This window comes from Pleurodeles waltl, chromosome 4_1 (assembly GCF_031143425.1).
Source record: "Pleurodeles waltl isolate 20211129_DDA chromosome 4_1, aPleWal1.hap1.20221129, whole genome shotgun sequence".
In the NCBI taxonomy this organism is placed as follows: Eukaryota; Metazoa; Chordata; class Amphibia; order Caudata; family Salamandridae; genus Pleurodeles; species Pleurodeles waltl.
Genome location: NC_090442.1, coordinates 339,049,611 through 339,076,291, shown reverse-complemented (window position 1 = coordinate 339,076,291; position 26,681 = coordinate 339,049,611). Strand labels below are relative to the sequence as shown.

At 44.9% G+C, this 26,681-nt stretch overlaps 1 protein-coding gene across 1 annotated transcript in view; it reads left to right on the top strand.

Moving 5' to 3' along the window:
• STRAP (serine/threonine kinase receptor associated protein) overlaps positions 1-26,681 on the top strand; it is a 137,972-nt gene that overhangs the window by 37,606 nt on the left and 73,685 nt on the right. The window contains exons 6-7 of the mRNA XM_069228472.1: positions 12,052-12,189; positions 21,663-21,799. Of these exons, the coding sequence (XP_069084573.1) occupies positions 12,052-12,189; positions 21,663-21,799 (275 nt within the window). The remainder of the gene's footprint in view (positions 1-12,051; positions 12,190-21,662; positions 21,800-26,681) is intronic.

Sequence of the window (26,681 nt, the reverse complement as noted above, 5' to 3'; positions counted from 1 at the left end):
AACTGTACCCTCTTGGACGCCTCTGCTGCCAGATCCCCCTCCTCCCTCCCCCTTCTGCATCTGCTGCACCACATGCAGGTGCCCTTCGGATCCCTACATACAAAGGGAAACACGCAATGCCTGAGGGTAAGACGGCGAGCAAAACACTGGGTAAACTAGCCCGCAAACTACTCTTCTCCGAAGCCCTTCGACAACAAACACCCACCCTCAGAGGACCATCCACACCCCCCTCATACAAGCATGGCGGATGATACGCAGGGTGCGACAATGGACCGCATCCTACAGGAGATATCGGCGGTAAGCCGCAAGCTGGAGGGTATGGACGACGCCATGGTCTCACTGACGGCGGAGACAAGATCAATGCGCTTGGATATAGCAGGCTTCCAGTCGCAAGTTACTGGGCTAGATCAACGAGTGACAACAGTGGGAACTCAAATAGCCTCCTGGACCGACTGAGACCAAGAACTCCTGCACCTTCACAGTAAACTGATAGACCTGATAAACCTGGAAGACAGGAGTTGCAGGAATAATGTTCACCTCCTTAGGTTCCCGGAAGGCATTGAAGGTGCAGACATACTCATACCTACGGGAGACGTTACCCAAAATCGCGGGTATAACTTTTGATCCTCCTTTTGGAATTTCAAAGGGCGCACAGACTGTGCCCCAAGAGACGAGACAGAAATAGCCGCCCCACCCAATAATAGTTTCTATGCTGCGCCACATGCAGGCCCGCCAACTGCTACAAGCAGCTCGAACACAGGGGCCATTCCGTTCTGACACCATGGAAATCCGATTCACAGCTGACTTCTCCAAAGAGACTGCCAAATGCAGGTAGGCCTTCCTATCTTTCCGTCCCTGCCTTCGTCATCTAGATGTGAAATTCCACCTATTTGAGCCAACCAGGATGTGGATCACCAAGAACGGAGAATCAAGGAACTTCTACTACCTGGAGGACCTGAGAACATTCTTGGAAGGTCTTCAAGAACAGACGCAATCCATGCACATGACTGCCCAGAACCTCCAGGACACACAGGACCTATCCTTGGAAGTCGTCCATTCGACATCTGCATCTGACTCTGGGGGAAGATTTACTACAGATCCCCAGGCTAGTGGGAGGGACTCACAAAAAGCTACGGCGACAGGGGTCAAGTACTCCATGCGGTGGCAATACACACACAGTTATCGGATAGCGACAAATCCCGCTCCCCCTTGAAGCCTATGTCGGCCCCCACCTGAGGATGGGCCCGTACTGTGCCCTTAAAGACCCTCGCTACCGCAGGCCGCAAGCTCTTATGGGAAACCAAAGGGGCCCTGCTGTGGAGAAGACAAAGCGGAGAGATGAGTACCTGATTTTGTGATCTCATAGACACGTTATTGTTGGGGGCCATTGCTCCGGATTGTTTTTGATTGTTTCTAATTGTCTCTACTTGCTATTACATGTTTCTGTATATTTCCTGGGGATTAGGGGACAGGCCTTTTTCAATAACACAACTCTCGTTCTATAAGACACCACACCTCTTTAGAGTTGCCACATCATTCCCATCTGTTACCACTTTATCCTAACCTTTGTTATTTTTCAAGGATTATTATCCAATGCTCATTACACGCGGCAACGTATTGCCGCAACAGATTAACATACAACGGCAGTGCAGTTCTCCACCTCATCCTTGCCGACCGGGCCCACATGCCCCCTCTTACCATTCCCGCTTCCCCTCCCTTCTATCTCCTTCTTATTTAGACAAATGGGACACACGTTTTCCTCAATATTATGTCTTCCTGAACCCTTGAGGAACAGTACCCTTCCCCCACCTCCTGTTCCTTTCCCCTCCCCCATTCCTCTTCTCCCCCCCCCCCCCCCCTGCGGTTCAGCACAAACCTCCTCCCAGACTATCAAGTGATTCTGACATACTCTCCACGCTACCCCCCTTTCCATACCCCCTCTGCTTTTCTCCCCATGTTGTTCAAACCTGAGCGCAGACAGGAGAGCCGGATTGAGGGGGCCGGGGTGCCATGCGGGCGCCGCCTCCCTCAGCGTGGGGCCCGCTGGTCGGGCGTCAGAGCTCTTTAGGCCTGGGTTTAAACTTTAAGCTCGAGAACGCTGGGGCTTGTGTCCTGATTTCCTAAATCTTTCTCTTTTTCTTGGTCTTGTCCACCTGTTTCTTTTTCTTCTCTTATTCCCCTTTCTTCCTCCTCTCCTCACTTATTTTCTGTTTAATTTACCTCCCACCCCTCAAGAAAACACCAAATCCCCACTCTCCGTTTTCCTCTCTCTCTCTCCCCCCCCCCCCCCCCCCCCCACCCACCCACCTCTCCCTCTGCCTCATCCCTAATGTCCCCACATCCCCCACTAGGCTTCAATAAGGTGTAGGGATGTCTGGCCCGAGCACATCACCCTCAGTGCCCCTGCGGATTATATCATGGAATGTAAACAGCCTCACCCACTTCATAAAGCAGAAAAAAAGTCATAACCTATCTCAATTCCAAACAGGCTGACGTCGCCCTATTACAAGAAACCCACTTAGATAAACTGGAATCTGACAAACTACGACGAGACTGGGTGGGCACTGCTTTGTTCAGTTGCAACCCAACTCCACCTGGCGCGGAGAACACCCCAAGAAAATGCGGCGTGGCACTACTGTTGCGTAAGACCCTCCCCCATACAGTTAATAAATCGTGGTCAGACCCAGAGGGTCGCTACGTACTTGCTAAACTAAAAATAGGTGACTCCTCACTCTGTGTGGGCTCAGACTACGCACCAACTGGTCCAAAGCACCTCTTTTTTTTCTTACAGATCAACCGCCTACTGACAGGTAGGGGCAGCTCGCTACGTAATAGGGGGTGACTGCAACATATTCAGGGATGCAGTGCTGGACAGAACGGGACCCCTGGACGTAAGCAATAATGCAGATAGAGCCCTACAGTCCGATATACTATCGGACAATGGCCTAGTGGACCACTGGAGACTAACCCACCCGACACAGAGAATTTACCTTCCTCTCACCGGTACAAGGCACCCAATCCCGACTTGACTATTTTCTCCTATCCCACAGCCTGGTGGCCCATGCCCACGATGACTGCATACTAGAAGGTGGCCTTTCAGACCACTCTCCTATTAGTGTCGCTATCCAACTGGGCCTAGTATCCCCGGGACGCAAGCCCTGGAGATTCGCAGTTCACCGATATCGCTCGCCCCAGGGTAAGCTACAGCTACATGACCACGCATCCACTGCACCTCCTCCGGAGAAATACTAACTCACCCGCAAGCAATAGCAAACAAATTTGCGTCTTTCTGTAGGCACCTTTACACACCAGAGACAACGTCCAACCCTGCCCAGATTACGGCTTTTCTGGCGGGCCTCGACTTACTCTCCCTGTCAGACGACGGACACGGCCTTCTAGAAGGGGAAATAAGCAGACAGGAAATAGAGTCCTCTCCGATCTCCCCTACCACAAATCGCCTGGGGAAGATGGACTCCCAGCAGAATTTTACAAATGGGTAGGGAGGGAAGAAATTGACATCATGCACGTGGCCCTGAATGAAGCCTGTACAGTGCAAGCTCTAGGAGCCGTCTCCAACAATGCTACGATAGCCATTATACCAAAGCCCGGGAGGGATCCCATGCTATGTGGCAGTTACCGGCCCATATCTCTCCTAAACGGGGATATCAAAATCCTACCAAGCATCCTGGCAAATACACTACGCAAAGTTATACCGTCCCTGATCCACCATACACAGGTGGGGTTTGTACCAGGCCGCACCTCTGGGAACCACCTACGCACCTTATGCCATACCCTATGGTCCTCAAAGGACTTAACGGAGGCAGCGCTGGCTTTGTCCTTGGACGCCGAAAAGGCGTTCGACCACATAGAGTGGCCTTGTCTGTTTGCGGCACTGAAGAGATTTGGCCTGGGAAACAGATTAATTTCAAGGGTACGGCTGCTATATGATCAGCCTGCAGCAAGAGTTAACTGCGGAGGCTTTCTCTCGGACCACTTTCCTATCCGTAGAGGTACACGACAAGGATGCCCCCTTTTGTTCCTACTAGCAATGGAGCCCCTTGCTGCAGCCATACGCTCCTCCACCTCCACCTCCATAACAGGCCTCATGCTACTGGCAGGAATCTCTAAAATCTATTTATACGTCCTATTAACCCTCACGGACCTCGAACGCTCCCTACCAGCTCTCCTTGCGGTCATTAATGGATTTGCATCCCTCTCAGCCTACTGCATCAATTGAGATAAGAGCGAGACGCTCCCCCTCTTGTGTGTGACCACAAGAGCAGCACTCCTAGGCTTCCCATTCCGCTGGACACCAAAACGCCTCCAATACCTAGGAGTGCTAGTCAATCCGGGCCTGGTGCATATGTGGCGGACATTATCGACCTTCTCATCGTACGGACGAAACTTGATTTTGCGAAATGGAACCAATTGGGCCTTTCCATGTGGGGCAGGGTACAGACAGTCAGGATGGGCACGGTACCCCGCTTTACTTACATCCTAGGACTCCTCCCCTTACAGGTGTCCCTTTCTACGCTGCGAAGCATAGATGCACTCATTAGATCATTTGTATGGGGTCCTATGCGACCACACCTGGCGCCCGCCAAGCTTTTAGCCTGCCGCTACCACTGGGGCATGGGACTTCCGTCGGTAGAGCATTACATCTGTCCCAATTGTCCCACACTTTGTCCGAAGGGCTGGACCCACCACAGTGGGTAGCTTTGGAAAGACTACTGCTTTCCGCGAATGAGGGACTCTGAGAGCCTTACTGCGATGACCTCCCATCCGCTCACGCGGTGAACCCGATCTTGAAGGCGACTCGGGCAGCCTGGCGAAGGGTCCATCGTCTTCTCAGGGTCCATCCTCTCCTTTATGCCCAGGGCACCTCTGTGGCTTAACAGTGGACTACGAATAGGCGGCGATGTGCCCAACTGGCCGCAATGGAAGAGGGCTGGCATTCATACACTTTCTCATATCCTGGAAAACGACCCGCTTAAACCTTTCCTTAGGCTGAGGGAAGAATTTGATCTCCAGCCGAGCCAAGAGTGGAGATACTTGCAACTTAAGCACTGCCTGTACCAGGAGACCGATACTGTTTGACGGGGATCCCAGCCCTCACCCGTGGTGACCTACCTACCGAAATGGGGGCAACACGGGAGTTGTGGCGGGCCTCTACGACTTAATTGCCCGACAGCTCTATTCCCAACCTCTCCTAGATAAGCTGCGTTTGCAATGGCAAGCCCGACTACAACAGGCACTAGATCCGACAGACTGGGAAGACATTTTAGAGGCCTTTGACAGAGGCAACCGGGAGGCGCCTTTAAAGTTCTGCCTCTAAGATTTTACATGACTGGTATTGGTCCCCAGCAAAATTGCACAGGGCAGGGCTTCTCCCACACACAAAATGCTGCCGATGTTCAGAGACCTACTGTGATCTGAATCACATCTTAATTGATTGCCCAACAGTCCGACTGCTGTGGGATGTGGTGGGATCCACTCTGGCCGAATCCATTATACTCCCGTCACCCCCTCCCCTACTCTTACAAGATGCAACCTCCCTTCCAGACCTCTCTAGACCGTACAAAAGACTGCTACACACACGCTCGCCACCGCAGAAATCTGTATCTTCCGCCATTGGCGGTCGGTGACCTCTCCAACCCCGTAAGAATGGATCACAGCTATGACCCGCATTGCTATGCATGAAAGAATTATCTATAACCTGCAAGACCAAGCTCAGTTATTCAACCAAGTGTGGACCTCCTTCCTCACCGCAGGACGATCGTAGGCCGCCCAAAGCTATCTGCTCCCCTCCCCCTTTTCTTGCAGCTCCCAACAGCCTCCTCCCCTTCCCCCACATTTGCCCCCCTAACTTCCCCCCCCCCCTTTCTTCATTCTCTTTCTCCTTATCAGTCCTTCTTTCCCTTTCCTCTCTTCCTCCTTTCTGTTTTCTCCCAGTATGGTCCTCTCGTAGTACCATCCACGGGTCACTGAAATGATACAGAGTACTAAACATGAACTGCGTCGAGCGAAGACCCCAGCCCCAATATCCTGATCGGTCTGCTATTCTGGCACTATGCTATCCCGGCACATTATTACCCTATTATCCTGATACTTTGACCTCCGATGTGACAGTAGTAGTAATCGTTATTGTTTAGTTAATAAAAACCATAACAATCAGCGCATTGTATACAATATATAAAATTCTGCAAAAAGAAGGCCAAACAAAAGGGGAGAATTCTGTCAAATCTTTAAAATAAATATAGAACTAAAGTGCGATATGCCCGATTTTTTTTTTTGATTTTTTTTTTTTTTTTTTGGTAGCTTGCAATTCTAAAGCAGTCGGAGTGACCATTAAACTAAATTTGCAAACACTTGATGTCCTTGGTACGGTTGATGTTACATGCTAACTCAATGTGTACAGCCCAGGGACCTACTGTTACGCCTACGGGCTTCTCTTTTACCTTTTTAACTGAGTCATCTTGAAATAAGTCCTTCCACGTGCTATAACATTGTCAAAACTTTGATACGCAACTAATAAAATAAACGAACGCTTAAAAGTGAGCCAACTGTCAGCTAAGGTGTGTCCTAAATTGCAAGTTTACGTTCATGGTGTGGACAGTCAAAATTTTTATGAATCTGCAGGTTAACTGCGGATCGTGAGGGTCAAATATTTACATCACTGCTGGCCGACAAGAACGAGTCTCATTTCTCTCAAACTGGTTTTAGCAGTTGTCGTTGTGCTTCCTTTAAGGCCGGGCAAATACGAATCAGATGGACCATGTCTTCCTTGGGGCCTTTACATAACCTACAGGAAGATTCTCCTCCATTCTTCCATGACGGTTGGTCCGTTCTAGATGGTAGAGCTCCTAGACAAAGAGTCAGAAAACGATGCTTGATATGTAGTGCGAAAGTTGAGATCAGATATTGTGATGGCACCAAGGTGGTATAAGTGTGCATAAGAAGCCAGGCGTGCGAGCGTTGTGCAAATTTAGATTTATCAGCTAGAAAGGACTGCAATCCTATTTCCTTTTTTAGCGCTCGACACAACAGTGGATATGAGATGTTGGAGTACCACAGGTGCATCATTTCTGTCTCTTGCAGAGAATTATACATATACCTATTGTATACTGATTTTGAATTGTTGCTCACTGAAAACCATAAAGCCATGACTAGGGGGCTAGTCATGTTTTTACTTATTTTGTACCAGGACTTTATTGTATGCGCTTTCCTGCCTCACTGCTGTTGTATTAGGCCAAATTCCAACCTGACCTGTTCCGGGAGAAGCGGAGCAAGGAAGTTTAAAGACCTGCTTGTAGGTTTTTATTTGTTGTTGGTCCAGTAGCAGGGCGTCTTTCCCATATAGAGCTTTGCTTCCATATGTAGTGTCTGGGAGGAATTTGGCCGACATAACTGACAGTAGCGGTTTATACGATGGGCCTTTTTAATCTTTTTGCTAGGGTACAAAAAGCGAACGTTAAAGCTTTGCACTTCTGTGCAATGTAGTGCTTCTGGGGCGCGAGATAGGCCTTATTGTCTATGATGATGCCAAGGTATTTATAACAGCGAGTTGTTTCAAGGGTAATGCCGTTCAACTTTATATTGTTTGCTAGATTCAGAGGACATCACATGGACATGGTTTTGGTCTTTGAGGTGTTCACTTCGAAGTTGTTTGTCTTTGCCTATTCACCTAAAGTACTGACCAATCGCTGCAGCCCTATTTTCGTGTGGCTTAGCAGAACAATATCGTCAGCGTATGAAAGGTGTGATAGGGACAGACTTCCCATCCTTAGAGTGTGTGTTGGTTGCGTCCATCTTCGAGGACAGATCTGCCTTGCAAAAGTTGAAGAAGTGCGGGGCCAAAACACAGCCCTGTTTAGTCCTAGATTTGTCGTTACCCTAGAAATTTAAAGCATTTCTATGCATCTAAGAGTTCGCTCTTGCAGGCCCCACCTTCGTAATTTGCTCCAGAGAAGTGCTCTATCCACTCGGTCAAAAGCACTTTTGAAGTCCACGAAGCATAAATATATTTTTTTCTTTGAGCATTTTGCTCGGTTGGCGATGTCTCCTAGTGTAAGAATGTTAATCATTGTACCATATCCCTTCCGAAAACCAGATTGATTCAAAGGGACCAGGTTATTTTGAGTTTGACCAATTGAGCAGGTCGGCCAGGACTAAGGTGGTGAAGTATTTGGCATCGCTGTCAATTAATGCTATCAATCTGTAACTGGCTGGGTTTGCTCTACAACCCCCTTTGTATATTGGATTAATGATGTATCCTCCAACTTTCTGGAATGATTGTGTTACACTCAACTTCAGTATACAGGATTGACCGTGTTGTTGACCAATATTCAGGGTCATCCTTAAAGACAGCTTGCGGAAGACCATTAGGACCAGGGGCCCCATCCCTGTGACCCTTCCTGATGGCTAGGGCGACGTTCTTGGCGCTAAACCCTGTCCCGCTCTGACTGACGTCTGTGTGTTTTATTGACTCCTTCAGAAGCTGATTTACTTCAGATGAGGGTGGTTTAAAGAAAATGTTGGCAAGGTAATCCACCCATTTTCCTTCTGGGACGGTTGTGAAGTTTATTGTTCTTACCTGCCGACCGATTCCATTCACTGTTGTCCAAAAGGGCCTTGAATTATGAAGTAATTTGAGCCAGAAGTCGTCCTCCTTTTTGGTTTGCATTTGCCATACCTGATTATTGTAATTTTCCGTAGGGTTTTTATTTGGGCGCATTGGGTTTCTGTGGAAGATCCATCTTTTATTTGTCTGAGGTTGCGCCTCAATTCCTTCCTTAGTTCTAAAATTTTTACTGGTAGGTTTGAAGACCTTGCCTGATTATTATGTGGCGATTGATGCCTGGCGAGGCCAAGAGAGGGTAATGACTGAAGAAAGCTGGCTCACGCTTCCACTGTTGATAGATCCTGGCATATTGCCAATTGAAACAAAGATTTTATGTTTTCACACAGCCTTGGTAATGAAGACTCCGACCAGATCAGGCGGTTTAGGTTAATAGATGTTATTGTTCCTAGTTCCTTTATAGCTGGAAGAAGGCATGGAGCATTCCAAACGAGTTCTATGTGCTGATATGAGTGGTCACTGTGGAGAGGAGGTTTAATTTAAAATTTGCTAACATGAGCTAGCAAAGAAAGTGACACGACTGTATAGTCTATTATTGTCCCCGACTTTGCGCTATGATGAGTGAAGCTTGGCGGGACATCATCGTTGATCCTGCCATTTAGTACTCATGTGCTCTAGTGCCTCTACCAGTTTACCCCTTGTGACAGTACCCGACCTAACCTGGTGTTCTAAAGTACAAGCACGTCGCGACATGACCCCAATCCAGGTTTCAACACAGTGAGGAATGACTTTTTTTTACCACTGGGTGTCCAGATGACCTTGTACTTATACTCTCACCGCCCTGTTAGTCTGACTATTTTTCCCCCCCTTCGCCCATCCCGAATATCCCATAACCTGGTACTCTGCCTTTTTCCCCATCTCTTATCTTTTATCTTTTCCCTTGATTAATGTGTTTTGTTTTCAAAACGTGATTGGCAACATTCCAATGTCTTATTTGCGTTTCACAGTATCTGATTTATTATGTATCATTGTTCGTAGATGTTGGGACCTTGGTCCCTTTCGAGTTCTGTACCATTTTGCAGTGTTAACAATAAAATAAAAAAATAAAAAGACCTTGGTCTGCAGAGACGACAATATTCAGTGTAATAAGAAAAGGAAACAACCCTCCCTGTTCACCTCTAACTGGACATGCTTGTTTTTGTTAGCAGTAGAGCAGAGGTTGAAAATTAAAACCTTGGTGCACTGTTATGGGTTAAATGTTCATGCTTTGCACAAGATGCTAGTTACTTTATTACCAGATTTTCTTTTACAATAGATATTTGTTAGGATCCTATAAACTGTTAATACCTTATTCATGCTTAAAAACATAGACCAAATTTAAATTTGTATTTACTTCACTTCATCCATGAATGATGGAGCGCTGACTAGGCATGCTGTTCAGATGCCAAGCAGTAGGGCCTTGAAGCTGCATGGATGAAACTTCACGTGTCCGCTTTTTTTCTTATAAAGCCACTGTATGTTTCTTGTAAGGCCACTGGCACTTCAACTTGTAGGACTTTAAATGCAAAGAGAACTTTGAATAAAATCATCATTTTTGCATACGTTTCCCCCTGTAATTGTACATTTATCTTAAAGAATACGGAGTGTGCAACCCTGGTTTTTAACTACACAATAAAGTCCAGAAGGGAACTTAACAGTATAATGTAATCATTAACCTATGCTTAGGCTTCTACTAAAGCATGCTCTAGAAAGAAATCGCAAATAATTTTGTACAGTTACGTTGCTGCTTAAAGTAATACACACTACAGCTTGTAATATAATTTGTTTTGTGATACAAATTAAAAGAACTCCCAAATGTGAATGTTTGCAAAAGAAAATTGGGCGACATAAGATGTCAATTAAATAGTTAATAGTTGTTTGGAATTGTTCACCACCCCCTTCCCCGGAGATTGTCATTGTTTAAAACCACTACTTTCCTGTTTGACAAATGTTTCAGGAAAACACAGATAATGAATTGGCACCCTTTTCCCCTATTTCAGTCAACTGATGTGTTGAGCCTGATACATTTGTTTCCCTGCCACAGCTGCAGTTTGATTTATACAAAGCTAAAGCGTACGACCTCTGAACTTGGATAACTTAATGATGGTGCATGTGTCTTACTACAACCTTGCACAAGCACATTGGCATTTTTTAGAAAAACGTTCTTATATAATTTACGTTTAATTGTATATGTGAATAACTTTACACCATCCCTTTTTTAAGGGCTTTACATTGGACCTAAAGGCATACCTAGAAGGAGCAACGGACTTTAATTCTGCATCTGACTAGGGCTGCAGTTTGCAGGTTGCATCTATTCTTTTTCACTTTGTGTTCATTGCAACAATGAAGTTCTACTTCTACCTCTCTATGCAGTCGACCAACAGTTGAGTCAGTCGGTTAGCCAGAGAAAAGACAATCAAAGCGATGTGGGCAGTCTGGTAATCCATTTTAGACATCGATTGGTTTTATGATGTTTGACTACCCAATCCATTATATTTGTTTTAGTCACAAATTGAACACAGAAGATCACGCAGATTCTCACGTCCATATACTAATTACACCAGGAGAGGCGCTAAGAACACTCTACAACTCTACCTTTACATTTGACTATGCAGCTAGTGTTACAGGGCGATCTCTGGGAGTGGGTCGTGTTGAAATTGCTATTTTTTTTGTATGTGTGATACAAAGGTAGCACAAAATTGTATGTTGTAAAAAGGACCATTTATATTAGGTTTAACACCACAGCTGTCTGCATTTTATTGCTTTATCCCAATACTTTAATCCAGTGGTTCCCAACCTGTGGTCCAGGGACCCCTGGGGGTCCGTGACTGCTTAGAAAATTAAATAATATTAACAGATTAGGTCCCCAGCTTTCAGTAAGGACTCAGTTGGAGGGGTCCCCGATTTCCAAACATGATTCAATGGAGGTCCCCGAGTTCCAGTAATGATAAAGTGGGGGTCCACGAAAGTCACAAGGTTGGGGAACCACTGCTTTGATCTATTGGTCCAATTTAAAAAGATGCTGTTTTTTTTTATTTTTATTATTATTATTATTTTTTTTTAATGCACGCGGGAAAATGATCATATGATATTAAATGCTGGGTCCTTGGTTGTAGAAGTGAGAAGATTTTGCTTTAATGGTTTTGTGTAGCAAGTACATTTTGCCTCAATTATGAATGCTAAATGCAGTGAAGCAAACCAATAGTTTCCTGATGGATCACATCTAGTCTGTAAGTTTTTTAAAGTTATTGTCAAGCTAGATATCTGTGAAATCAACTGATACGTGGGTATTGTGTAAGCCTCCCATTGATAGCCCAAGAAAAGATGCATGTGCAGTGAACATACGCTCTGCACAGCTAAATGTTTTTTTTTGTGTTGACTCTGTATAGTGATTGATTGACCTGCCATGTAATATGCTAGTTCTATTTTTATAGGCTATGGGACAGAGCAAGCATGGCTGAAGTGAAGACTCTCAGCTTTCCCACGCCTGTAAGCAGCATGGAATATCTACCAGAGGGAGAGACCTTAGTTATCACTTATGGCAAAACAATTGCTCTTTATAATACAGAAAGGTAGGTTGAATATTTTTTACACTGTGAATATATGGGCAGGCTGTACCTTAAAAGATCTTAAAATCTCTAATGTTTCCACTTTGATCTACACTATGATGATTGCACATAAGTTCTAAATTATGCCTTCAGGATTTTCTTTCCAAGTGTGTGGCCAACCTACCTTTCCTTCCCTTGTGTAAACACGTTTGCACCATTTACAACTACTGCTAGCAAATACAGTGTCATCTTATCACCTCAGTCTGCTGTTCAGTGTAAAAACGTCAGCTCAATTTACTAGAGAAGCTATAGAGATTTGCCCTGCTGATCTGGCAAATATTGCTCTATCCTTCCAGTTTGCCCTCTGTTAACTATTGTGGTGTTTTATGATTCCCTATTTGGCTAACGTTGGGAGATCCTTGTGAAGAATGTTGCTTCTGATCCTTGAAACCACTGGAATCTGATTCTGCTGTGAGCTAACAGAATTTTCAAAAACAATCTTTGCAGGCTCTTCATTTCCTTTAGTGAGGTGGAGGGTGGGGGGGTACCAGCTGAGTATTAATCTTGACGGATGCTTTTGGAAAACAACTAATAAATTAAATGATGCAGTCTGTTCTTTTGATTTTCTAATTAGTACATGAAGTTCAATAGCTCAGTAGATGTATAATAGCTTGGAAGTTACTAAATTCTGTGAGCTCGGTAAAGTGACTTAAACAGCAGAATCTTTCTAAAACCATGCAAATGGGGGTCTGCTCACAGGGGACACTTGCATGGTCAAACTGTTTGGGCAGCCTAGCTGCTGTTTGCTTGGTTTGTTGATTTGAGTTAATTGCATACTTGCTGTTTGGGTATACTGAAGCCCTCTGGGGAGAGACAGTGTGGGCATTACTGGGTCTTGACAAAGTGGCAATTATGCAGCTGTGCACCAGGCATTTGTGCGCTGAGGCCAGGCTGACATTGCTGAAGATGTTGACGAAGCAGGGGAGAGGTGGAAAGTTTGGCCCTGGGACACCCAAAAGTCATACCAGATCTGTCTGGACATACAGAGGCAGCAAACAAGAATCAGGGAGAGCAGGAGGCGATAGGGTATTGGTTTGGCTGAGTCTTACTAATAGATGTATATCAGTTGCTATCCAGACTAATGGGTAGCCACTGTGTGAAAGAATCTGGTTGCAAGGCGCAGGGCTACATAATGGGTTATGTGACGTGACCATGAATAGAAGACGTCTCCAGCAGGTTTACATCAGAAAGTGATCTGCATTATCTAGAGCACTATGTTTTTTTTTGTGGTTTTTTAAAACTCCTTTGTATTTGGATTTTTAACAAGTAACAAATACAGGCTTGCTGCACTATTCCACATCTTATACTTGTAACTCAATGCAATATTCAAATTATTCAGTTACATCCAGGGGTGAGTATAGGCAGTACAGTTCAAGTAACCGTCTTTTCTTTAATGCATGAATCTGTGATCTGTGGCTAGTCCCTACCGTTTGCCCCAGAGTTTGGTGTGCTTCACAGCCTCTGGCTCTATTCACCATTTCTTAAGTTGTGGGGCAAATGTCCCCATCTCTTGTCTCCTCCCTCTTTTTGGGAGTTGCCTCAGAACACCGGTGCTGCCTCAACCCCACACAACTGCCATAGATGGGCCTATTGGAGACAACATCCTGCACCAGAAACCGACCCCATAAACCAGAAGGATCCACAGAAACCATCAAGTATACCTCTATTACTAACCCAGAATCCACTTTTATGGAACACGTGCACATCAAGCTTCAGACGACAGTAAAACCGCTACCAAAGGCACCTTCATCTACCGGCCCCCAGGACCTCGCACCCACTTCAGCAGCCTCCTCACACACATCCCTCGCCATGGGCACCAAAGACTTCATACTCCAACATGTTTAAAATTGACCACATCTCTCCACTCACATGGACGGCCTTCTCAATCATCCACTTCCTCATAACAGTCTAGCAACGCCCCAAGCCATTGCTTGAAGAAAGTTATAAAAAAAACAGCCCCATCAATGACACAAACAATTCAACAGCAAGATCACCACCTGCGCCAACACCCTGGTGCACCTGGAAAAACACCAAACCCAAAAGGTCCAACAAACAAGCTAGCTGGTACAACACTGACCTCAGAGAATCCAAGAGAGTTTGCAGACAACTCGAAAGGCAATAAAGAACCACTTGAGGATCTCTTGCAAGAAGCAACTACAAGACCACACTTTGACACTATTACTGTCAAATAGAAGAGACCAAGAAAAAGGCCCTGGCCCTGAGAATCTAATCTGGCTCCACAACTGCAAGGAACTTTACACCATTGTCAAGGAATTCTCCAACCCATCAGTCCAAACCATCACCAGTACACAAGAACTCTGCAGCAACCTCTCTGACTTCTTCCACACACAGCCATCTGCAAGATATACAGAAACTTTGAACCCCAGCCACCCTCTTTCCCCATTGACCTTCCTGCCCTGCTTACCTCATCAACCAAAGCCTACCACCTGACACCAAGGAACCCTCCATCCATCAAGAACACTGCAGCAATAATGAAAACTGTCCACTCATGGGCTCCCACAGACTACTGTCCCCCATCATAGCTACAACCTAGGAAGAGCCAAGATCAGCACTGCACTCACTTACATCATCACCTCCTTCAAGATAGCCACCTTGCCAGATAGCTGTCAACTTGTCAGTCACTGCCCTCCTCCAAACACCCTCAGCTGACTCAGAAGTACTCAGCAATTACCAAACCATCTCACTGCTCCCCTTCCCAGCCAGAGTCATTGAAGACCATCAACAGACACCTCTGACCACCAAGAACACCACAAGCTCCTGGACAAATTTCAGTGAGGATTCTGAAACAACCACAACACCATTTCTCATCGCTGCCACAGAGGACATATGCACCATCTTCGACTGTGGACAGACCGCTGCCCTAATCCTCCTTGACCTCTGTTCTGCCTTCATCAGTCTCCCACCACACGCTCACCGCCAGATTACACACAGCAGCAATAAAAGTACCAGCACTCAAATGGATAGCTTCCTTCCTCTTCTGAAGAACCCAAGAAGTCAAGCTCTTGGCATTTGCATCCGACCCTAAGGATCTCATCTGCACAGTCTCGTTTTCAGCATGTACAGGACTCCTCTAGCAACCATTATCATATCCCACATAATCTATGCTGATGACATCCAACTCATTTTTTCTCCTCTCAGGTGACTCTGTCACCATAAAGACAAACATTGCATGACCAGCGTGGCCAGTTGGATGAAGGAAAACTGCCTCAAGCTCAACACTGACGAAAAGGAAGTGCTGATCTTTGGGGGGGGGGGGGAAGGGCTCACCTTGGGACTCCGCCTTGTGACCCACCAATCTTGAACCCACCTAACTGTCCACGTTAGGAACCTATGCTTCGTTCTAGACACCAACCTCACCATGAAGTCCCAGGTCAACAGAGTTACAGCATGCTTCCACATCCTCTGCATGTTACTTAAAATCCTCATGTGGCTCCTACTGGACACCCAGCGTACCTTCACGCTAGCTGTACTCACAAGAAGATTGGACTACAGCAACCTACTCTACACTGGCATCCCAACCCATTTTCTTCAAACTTTAAACCATACAAAACGTCACCGCCAGACTCTTCCTTGACCTCCCATGCCGAGCACACTCCTCGGAGAGCTCCTCTGGCTCCCCATCTGGAGGAACTGCAAAGTCAAACCTTTGTCCCTCATTCAAGTCACCACACAATATGGGACCCACATACCTCACTCACCAGCTTCACGTCCATCAACCCACTACACAGCTTCACTCAGCATCACTCTCCCAAACCCCGCATCTATAGAAGCAGAACTGGAAGTTGTTCATTCTCCCACCAGATGCTGAAAAGGGCCTCCACAACACATCGGGCCTCCTCCTGACTTTATGAATTCCGCAAGAAGCTGAAGACCTGGCTAGTCAGCCTTTTTGTGGGACCATCAAGACTGCCTGTATTAAGGCCCAGCCTCACCACATGCCTACAGTCACCTACTCGGAGCCAGGATACCTGTCTGGGTAACAAGCAGTGCTCTACAAATCCACTTTACCTTACAATATAGTATGTTATAGTGGTTGGCAATGTTTTTTAGGGGCTCCTGGCAAGCAGATTCCATTAAAGGCTGTGGTGCTGTGGGGCACACCATTAACATCATTTTTGGGTTTACTGCGAACTCCCACCCCATCACTTCTCTCTGACATTCTCAGATCACATGGAAATATGTGTCCCTAACTTTTTTTTTAAATTTAGGGTGTGTGGATTTAGCATTGTGCCCATCTTCTATAGTCGAACTGTGTTGTAATGTATAAAGCTGGATCAGCCAGAGACTGATCCAGAAATCACTACGGTTCTCTTGGCCATTTTGGTCCCTTTCCAGCTGTCATCTTTTGGTCCTGTGCCATCTTCACATTTAATTTCAGGGCAAACAAAAGGTCTAGGAATTTAAGCCGTATATTTGCAGTCCTTTGTAGTCTCTACTGGATTATATTCGGTTCTGGGCCTACTGCTTGTAACTGTTGCCAACTGCAGCGGGAATGGATCTTTCAAGTGATGTAAAGAGCTGGGAACATAGGCCTAAATTTTGATGTGACCGTTGAAGATAACACAGAACATCAGCTTTCTGGTCTGGTCTTGGATGCCTCATCTCGCTCAGGCAGTGCGTCTCTTGACATTGGGTTGGGGCAATTGTGCCAGTTTGTTCTTCAACATTAGGGCAGATTCTAAGATTAAAAATAAATAAGTCCAAATTATTTTCCTCAAACGTCAGCAACTGCAGACAGTTTCAGTTCCTGAGTATGGTTCTTACTAATAAAAGGAAGGGTGCTGTAAAACTTTGTACCTTTTGTTCAGTTCTTTGCACCATGCTGGATCTTTGCTGATTGAAAAAGTGAACTTGAATTGCTTACTCCCAGGGGCCCTTTTATATCCAGAAACAGTAAGTTGTTAGACTAGTTATTCACTCTGTTTCAAAGTCAAAACTGAAATTGTGGATGGACCCAACAAAAGACGAGTGCCCCATCAATTAGCTAGAATTTGGTGCCATGGAAGCAAGTATCATATAATACACATTATCACTGTACCATGATTACATGTATCCCAAAGCCTACTTAACTTTAGCATTTGTCTTCTATATTCTGGAAGGCAAACATTGGCTTTTGCTTGCTCTGCTGTCCTTGTTTAAGCTGGGTGGGGAGGCAGTCAATCTTCTTTAAGGTGTTTGGTTGTGGCTGTGCCATTTACCCTGGTTATTCTCTTAATGTGCTCCTCTTTTAGGGCCACTGACTGATATGCATCAACTGGCTTCAACCCGGTATGGCAGCACAACTGTTTTAGTGCTCCATTGACTTCATATCCAGGCACACAACATATGCTTTAATTTGGAGCAGGAAAAGAGGAGAGAGCAGATCAGGGACGACTTTATTTTCCTTGCATTAGTACCCAGAGCCCCCTTGTTACAACAGGGCCCCATTGCTTTACCAGTTGCTAAGCAGGTAACCAAGCAAAGCACCGAATCAGTTTGTGCAATTCGACCGGATGGGAATTGAAAGTTATTCTAAAGACATTACATTTTGATGGGAATGTTATAAAGTTAGGTGGCTATTCAAAGAGACCCACTTGCTCAAGCATGATCAGTCATTCCTGTAATATACCTTACGCTTAATTTAGAGGCACTAATACTGACTTGTTGCTTCACCAGAAGCCAGTATAGTATGCTTTGCTCTTCTGACCCTTGTTGAAAAGGTCATAAATGTGAAGAACTTTGGACATGAAACTTTGTATGCCCTTCAGCTTTGGGAGGGTTTTGTGGCCTATTAAAGTTGTCAGTTAAAAACAAAAAACACATGCTCATAGCAATTTCCATGGAGTGAAGCTCCTAAGATAGAAGTGGGACTCTTTACCAGAAGATGAACATTTGAAAGCAGGAGGAAACCACTAATTTCGGCTTTTGAAGAGGTCCTCACCTAGTGGCATTTCCAATGATTTGACTACCGGCATTTTTTTTTTATTTTTTATTTTCTTTCAGTTAATTAAAAAAGAAAAACACCTTGCTCAATTACCAGTGGATACATATCTAGCAGTTGCTCAGGTTGTGTGTAGAGCTCACTGCCTAATGATCCAAATGTGAGTCAGTCAGTCAGGCATCATTGTTGTAACACTTAAAAGAGCAGACAAATTATTTCATTGGTCACACGTGTTGAAGATGGATGATACAGAGGAACCCGTGAGACCCCACTCTGAATAGCAAAAAGGTTTCAAAGTAAAGTTAGTTAGTAAAAGTAACCTCACAGGACAGGTGTGGACTAGCCAGTGTCTGAGTTTGTGACCAAACTTGGGCTCGAGAATATAGTAAGATTATGTCCAATTTATTGCTATAATCTACAGTGTTGCTTAGTGCGTTCACAGCTATCTCCGAGGTAGTGTTGGGCACCTGTAATCCAAATTATTTCACTCCTTTAGAAGCTGTTATGCAGAAACGGTTTGTGCACGGCCCAACGACGGACGAGTGTGATTTAGGCCTTATTGATCAGTGACGTTCATCCCATAATCTCGGGAGTTCTTAAACCTGATGTCTTTAGCTATGTAAGAGCTCATGTTTTTGATACAAACCTACATATAACCTGTATTATCCATTCTTTTATTCACATTCAAAGGTCTTTCACATTTGGGTCAATAAACGAGTGCTGAGCAATTTTACACTTTGCAGCAGTGGTGAGGTACACTAAAGTAAGTGTCCGTCTGTTGAAATGCATCACTGCGCCCAACTACACAAGATCCAATTCTAAATTGTGCCACCCAGGTTGTACTGGTCATCAGTGCAGTCGCCAAAAGACCAACTCAACGAGCACCAGCGAGTGACACAAGATCCATGCAAGAATCTTTTTTTGGTAATGCTTCCAGCTTCAAAATAGAGCAAACAATACTTGAATTTAGGAACTTCTTTCAAGTCCTCCTTTTGAGTACACATTTGAAAATACACACTCATAGGTGACGGTTGCTGCCAACAATTATATAATGAGCTGCAGGTTGCAGTAGTATTGGCAACCTCTTATCTGACGGTTGCTTGTTAAAGCTCTGCTGGTGCTCACATCCTCTTTGCTGGGTTAAGTCCTTGGTGTGTGCCTCCGTCCACCATGTTGCAGAAAAGCTTCAAGGCGAGCAGGGGGTGCCTTATTGGATCAATATGCAGCAGACTCTGCCACTACCTTAGTCACTTTTATCCATCCCCAAAATTCTTCTCTTATCTTTAGCTGCAGTTTGTGTTGGCTATTTCCAAACTGGAGATAGCTCCCTGCATTACAGACAGAGACTTGAATGATTCTGGCAGAAGGCTGCAATATTCCACTCACTTGCTACATTTTGGTATGTAGTTTCTGTGTGCACTCTTAGAAAAGTGTGCAGTTTAGGGGGACTGCTGGGATTCAGAATATGTAGCCATCTAACATTAGCTGGTTGCCACTTGGATATTGCAGCTTATTAGTTTATGGTAACTCCAAAGTTATCCTTTGGGAGAGGTAATCCTTGCAGTAGTGATAAATAAGTATAGGTATTTTTCATTATCGGTACATGTCCAACATTTTAAGTATATTGCACCCTGCCTTCTGGGCTGTCCAGGGCCTACCCTATGGGTGACATATATGTATTAAAAAGGAAGGGTTGGGCCTAGCAAAGGTTTATTTTGCCAGGTCGAAATGGCAGTTTGAAACTGCATGCACATAGGCTGCAATGGCAGGCCTGAACCATGTTTAAAGTGCTACCTAGGTGGATGGCAAAATCGGTGCTACAGGCCCACTAGTGGCCTTAATTTACAGGGCCTTGGCACAGGTAGTGCCACTTTACTAAGAACCTGGAAGTAAATAAAATATACCAATTTGGTGAAAGCAAATCTAACTTGTTTTAAGTGGAGAGCACAAGCACGTTAGCAGTGGTAGTGTGTGCAGAATCCTAAAGCCAGCAAAAACAGGTTTGAAAGCAAAAACGTTAGGGTAAAACCATGCCAAGAATGCCATGTCTAACAGTGCTCTTCAGAATGTATCCGTGGGCCCCAGTGTACTTTGAGCCCTGGTGTGTCACTGTGTGTCCCGCTGTGCTATGTTGTAGCTCACGGTGTCTCAGTGCAGTATGGTAATTTTTCTCTGTGCTGTTTTGCACACTGGCTCACAAGCTTTTGGGGTCTACAACTTTTTCACCATCTGCAAAGATCAATTCCTACAGAAGATGTTCATCGGTGTTCCACCCTGCCAAAAACGCTCTGGTGGTTGTTATCTTGTGGGTTCTACCTTGTGGCAAACTCTGCCTCTGGTCATTTCACGCTGCCTGTCCTGCAGACACAATTCTGTTGCTCATAGCAAAGTCAGCAAGTGGCTGAAGTGGGCTGACCTCTTGCCCCCTCCTATGTTCTATTTGCTGTGGTTGTTGATGGAAGAAAAATATGAACGATGCAGTAACAAACAAATCACTAAAGATGGTTGGCTGAAATTCCCAACATGCAAGTATAGTATAGTATAATATAATTATAGTAAAATCAAAAAGTCTTGGTTAACTTTGGACGCAAAAAGGAGTGACCTCAAGCATGCCATGAACGGTGCAACTTCTCCAGTCTGGACCGTAATGCTCCTAGATGGGACGAAGAGGGAAGAAAATGATGGAATTAAGAAAAAACAGAGAGAGACCGCAAAGCCCAGTCATGAGTAAGGAGCTGACCCAAAGCCTGCTCATTTTTTAGGTTTTGGTTACAATAGCTACTATTTCCAATACATAACAGTATTGATAACCAGTCAATGAGAAGTTGTAGCTAATAAATGTAAAATGGAGACGAGATAGTAACACAGACATTTACCACTTTCTAGTTCTGGCAGTGATCTGATGTGTTAGGCATGTTCATGTTTCAGTTCAATTCTTCAGTGTCAAAATGAACCAATTAAGACAAAAATGTGAGTCGATTACCATTGCCAACTGTAATGCTCGTTTTTCAGCTGACACTGTGAGAGGCTAGATCATTCAGTCCCCTACCTAAGCTCTCGAACCACAAAAGAAAATTTTCAGATGTGTGACAACCTTGAATTCAGTGTAAACAAATTTAGAGGTGTAGCATTCCCAGCAACCCAACAGACAAAGCTGCTCTCGGTTAATGAGGGGCTGAACCCAGAAACACATGTCCAGATATTTACAGCACTTGCTGCACCTACTAAGGTGAAAAACTTTAGATTACTTTATGGATACAAAACGAACTTGTACTGCATTTACCATGATGCATTGGGGTTGACTACATGCTGGAGTGCGAGGAAGAGTGCTCCCTTTCTGTTTTTCAAATTTAGAGGTGTACCTACCCAGCTTGCCTCTTACCTATATTATCATCCTACATACATAAGTCACTAGATCATATCAAGAGAGAGTTACGTTAAATAGTGATATTTTTCTTTACCACAGAATTTACAAATAAGCTTCTTTTCTTTTCAGTTTGGAGCTGATAAAGTCCTTTGAAGCCCCTGCTTCCATCAACTCTGCATCTCTGCATCCAGAGAAAGAATGTGTTGTTGCAGGTGGTGATGACTTCAAGCTTTATAAATATGATTATAACACGGGGGAAGAACTTGGTAAGATGGCTTTCTGAAAAAATAATAATGTTTTTGTGAGTGACTGTTTACAGGCACTGGCTTAAGTGTGTAACATTTTTTATTTATTTTATTTTTCATATTATTTTTGCATAGTTTGGATCCAGGCTTTGATTAGAAAGCTCCCTAGCTCGTGTTCAAGTAAATTGAGGCTTAGGGCTCCAAATATTACATCCAATAATTTCTTACTTTTATTTCAGCACCATCCTTTAAACTACAAAATGCATGGTTGAAACACACCAAAAGTCTGGCAAAATTTCATAACCAATGGCTGACATATTCAGCGTTGCTTCTTTCTTTAATGTCATTCCTTATATCCCGTATTTTGCCTGGAAAAGTTTTTCTGTGCTGATTTTTGGTGGCTTAGTGACATCGGATACTTTCTCCACATATACCACTCCTGTGTTCTTCTTTATATAAGAGTACAAGTTACTATCATAATTTTGTGAGGATCCTGAACTCGGTTTATTGCCTTGTGACCCAGGAATTCAGTGATTAGAGGGTTATTTACATTGCACACCTTGTGCTTATACCATTACTAAATCCCCATTTAAGCCCTCCCACCCCTCTTTCATCTCTAGGAGGTAGTTGCAGTTCTGCACCAGTGCGTGGGGATCTCTGGGGTTGGAGGACTTGCCCTATGGCTATGGTGAAAAGTTGTTGTTCCTGAGAAGGTGCACATAATCTCGATTATGTAGGAATTTTTTCTTGTGTCCAGTCTTTTAGCTAATTAACTCGTCTGGATAAACAGTCAGAGTACTTTAATTGAAGACTCTGTGTGTAGTGGTAACCCACTATTTGTCAACAGCTGATTTCACTGACGAGGCCGAAGGTCGTTTCCTGGGTTGAAGATAAGGTCTTCTGCCTTCATCTTCCAACGTAGACTTCAGATATGACTATGGGGTGGAATTTCAGCAACTCCACGTTGTAACACACAGTTCAGACCAAATTCTGCCAGTTGCTGTGTGACAGATTTTTTTTTTTTTTTTTTTTTTTCGTGCACGTGCCAAAAGGGTAAGTTGGCGAGCATGAGAGATTTGAGTAACGTTTGAAAAGCTTGTGTGCTGTGTCATAATGCTTCACCCTCCCTCCCCCTGTGTAGAACGGGTAAGCAAGTGTTTGGGAGGTATAGGCAAGGAACATCAGTGGGGAGGGGTAGGTGGATGGGAGGTGACAGCAACACGGAGAAGGGGTCGGCGAAGAAGCAACATGGGAAAGGGTTAGGAGGGGTGAGAAGCAACACTGAGAGGCAGTGATGGTACCTCAGTCACAGAGCAAGCAACGAACAGACGTCCGTCAAGAGGAATTAATCTGCTTGTCCATAGCAGGAAGCTGGCTATATATGCAGTGTACCAATGTGGGGGTACACTATGCAGATAGTACAGGTGACCTCTAATGGCTGACAGAATTTAAAGTAATAACCCTAAATGCTCACCTTTTCTGGTAGTGTGGGCAAGCAGTTTAGGCTTATCAGAGAATAGTGCTAAGAATTTGTTGAATACAGAGTCAATAAATGAGACACACTCAAGAAGAAACTGTAGACCAATTTTAGAACAAATATAACTTTTTATATTTTTCAGACACTAAACATCTTCAGCATAATGTAAGTACTGTTTGAGATATTAATTTGCAGTGTGAGGTAAGTATTACACACAAGTACACTTTGACACAGTATTCTTTTTCAGTGTAGAAGAAGCGTACTGCATATGGGTACTTGCAGAGATATCTCTGGGCAGGAGGAAGTCCTTTTAGGTCTTAGGGTGCTAGGGGGCCAAGGTCACAAAAAACTACCTGCAGTTTGTTTTTTACCTGCCTGAGGTTGTTGAGGTGCTGAGTGAGTCATGTGCCTTGTGCACTGCATAGTTGGCGTGGGTGAGGGGCATCTAAAAACGGGCTGTAGAGGGTGACTTGGGCACAAGTCTGGGAGCTCGGAATGGGGGCTCAGTTTGTGAGGGTCCTGGGAGCAAGGGGGCACATTTCATAGTTGTGGACCCGGGCAGGGGAGCTCGTTAGCGGAGGGTCTTGGTCGGATGGTCCTGTTTGTGCGTCAAAGGTGCTTATAGTGTTTGGTTAGACCTGCAGGGGGTGTAGAAAAACAGACAGTAGGGCCACTCTCACTAGAAGAGTCAGTTCTGTCGTCCCTCGGGGGCAGGTTGTCTTATTGCTGTGGTGGGTGTCTAACCCAGACACAAACAGGCCTTGGTGCTTGCAATTGCTCCGGTACCCCCAGGTCCAGCTGCAGAGCGACTCCTGGGGGGGCTTGGCATCTCCAAACTAGGTGGGGAGACAGGTCTGTCCTCCTGGAGCAGAGTGACCTCCTCGTGGGTGACTCAGCTGCGTCGGTAAACCCGGAGGTCAGCAGATCGATGGACCAGACATCATGGTCAGTGTCTGCAGGCTGCAGGGAAGTGGCTCCTCCAATCCAAGGAAGATGCAGGCTGGATTGCGAAATGCTGGCAGCCCTCCAAGCCTTTTGGGAGATGAATAGCTGCAGGATGAGTCAGGTTTGGGCGATTTTTCAGGATATCAGCAGGTAGGCAGGGTTTGGCGTCAAAAATCCAGTCTGGTCCACAGTTCTCGTGTTGGTTGGCTTTGTCCTCCGCCTCCTTCAGTCAGATGAATCGAATTTCCTGCTGTCTCGGGGGGGGGGGGGCACCTAAATACTCATGGGAGTCGCCAGTGGGCTACTTCCCCCTGGGGTGACTACACCACCTATATAACCACATCCTGTTCGGAGTCGGCATAACCCTGTCCCTGAAATCGTAATTCCATCAAAAACAAGGTGGTGCAAGCCTTCCTTTGTGGAGCACATCAGGCTGCCCACCTTAGGGGATGGGTGGGTGACTAGCCTGGTAGTGTAACACACCTCCTTGCATAGTCAATTTCCTGCCTCTCCTGCTTCCAAATGAGCCTCAGGAAAGGGGGGTCCTTTGGGCAGGGGGGCCTCTCCCAGGTCTGGGGAAGCCAAGGTCGCATATCAAAGGCAGCAGGGACTTTGACGTTTCTGGCCTCTGAGAGCGCGAGCTGTCACCTCTAAGGGAAACTCATCTGTGTTGGCAGGCTGGTTGATATGTCAGCTAGCACACTCGAGGCTTAGTTAGTTTCATGGGCACCTCCTAAGGTGCCCTCTGAGTGTGTGTCAGAATAAATTCAATACTGGCATCAGTATAGGTTTATTAAGACGAGGTGTTTGACACCAATCACCGTAGGTTTCAGTGAAGCCATTATGTAACTGAGTAACTCGTAATGACCAGTGCCCAGTACATACCTTAAGATGGCTTCCCTGTTCACTTGCAATATCTAGTAATCTCAGAGGGATATCTGCTCATGCAGATATGTCCTCACATAAAATATAATGCACCCTTCCTTAGGGCTCTAAGGCCTGTTGTAGGGGTGTCTTACTTATATCCTATGCAGTGATTTGGACATGGCATAATATGAATGTGCCGGGTCTTGTTTTCACTCCTGGTTTGCACCATGACAGTCTGCAGTGGCATTCTGTGTGCAGTTTGTATATGGGCTCCCTTAGAGTGTGAACAATACATGCTGCAGCCCTTAGGAACCCTCTTTAGTACCCATGTCCCAGGTACCAGGGCTACCAACTACTAGGGACTTACAGGGTCGCTAAAGTGGGTGCCAGTTGGTTAGTTTAGTTTACCTTGTTTTATGGGAAGAGCACTGACATTGGGGACCTAGCTAGCAGGAACCCATTGCACATTCAGTCAAAAAACCTCAGTACTATTGGCAAACAGTGGGGGTGACAGTGTCAAGAAGGGTACTTGCCTGCATCCGTACTTTGGAGAAAAAAAAGGAAATGATGCCTGACACACACCAGCCAATTAGGGGGCAGCAAAGAAAAGTGACAATGAAGGCAACAGGCTAAGCAGTTGGTGGGCTCCAGGCCTTTTATTGTAAACAATACCCGACAGCACACGCACTTTCTGCATGCGAGACCTAGAAGGTGCTTGTATGCTTAGGCATATGGATCATCTGCCTTAGTTGAAGGCAGAAAAGCTTTTGGCCACTTTAAACGGTGAATATTTGTTTTTTGACATAATTCCTGTTTAAACTATTTTGCATAGTTAATGAGTTCAAATTTTTTTTCTCCTCCCTGGTGTTTTATAATAAATGACTAAAAATCTATTAAAGATAACACTTGCGTATTTGAACTGTGTGAGAATTTGCAAGCGACAATGGTTCAGTAGTGTTGGTTTTAAGATTTTTGAATGCTGGTTGAATGTAAATGTTCTTGTAACAATGTTGTCTGAACACTAGCTGCGTTTCTGTCTTTGCATCATAATTTTGCTTTTGCATGCAGCCAGGGGCAAACATATCGAAATAGTCATCCAGTATGCATAACTCCCGAAGCAAGGAAATTCTGCAGCAACCTTTGCTTATATGTACTTATCTGTACATTACCTAAATGTTTTGGGTCGATTCTTGGGCTGCTGTCTGTTGCTGCTTATGTTTTGTATCATGGAAGCTTGCAGTGCTGCTTCTGCCATCTTAGTGCCAACTCATACCTTTTCACAACACAGATTCAAGGATTGGCTGTTTTTTTCCTCTGTCCCACATGCATGACTATGTATTTGACGGAGTTTGGTTTTACTTTGCCATTTTGCCTCGTCTTTGATTATCTTTCAAGAAATCGACATCAAAGGCACTGAATAAGCTCACCCATGCACAGTATCTTCAATAACTTTTTTATAAATAAATATGTATTTAAAATCTTTTCCTTAGAAAATACTTTAAACAAACAATGGGAAAGCCATTATGTCTGGGCTTACAGGTGTGCAATGGTTCGTTTATTATGTATTACATGCATATGTCGCAAAAATAGAACCGAAAAATGCCAACACCAAAA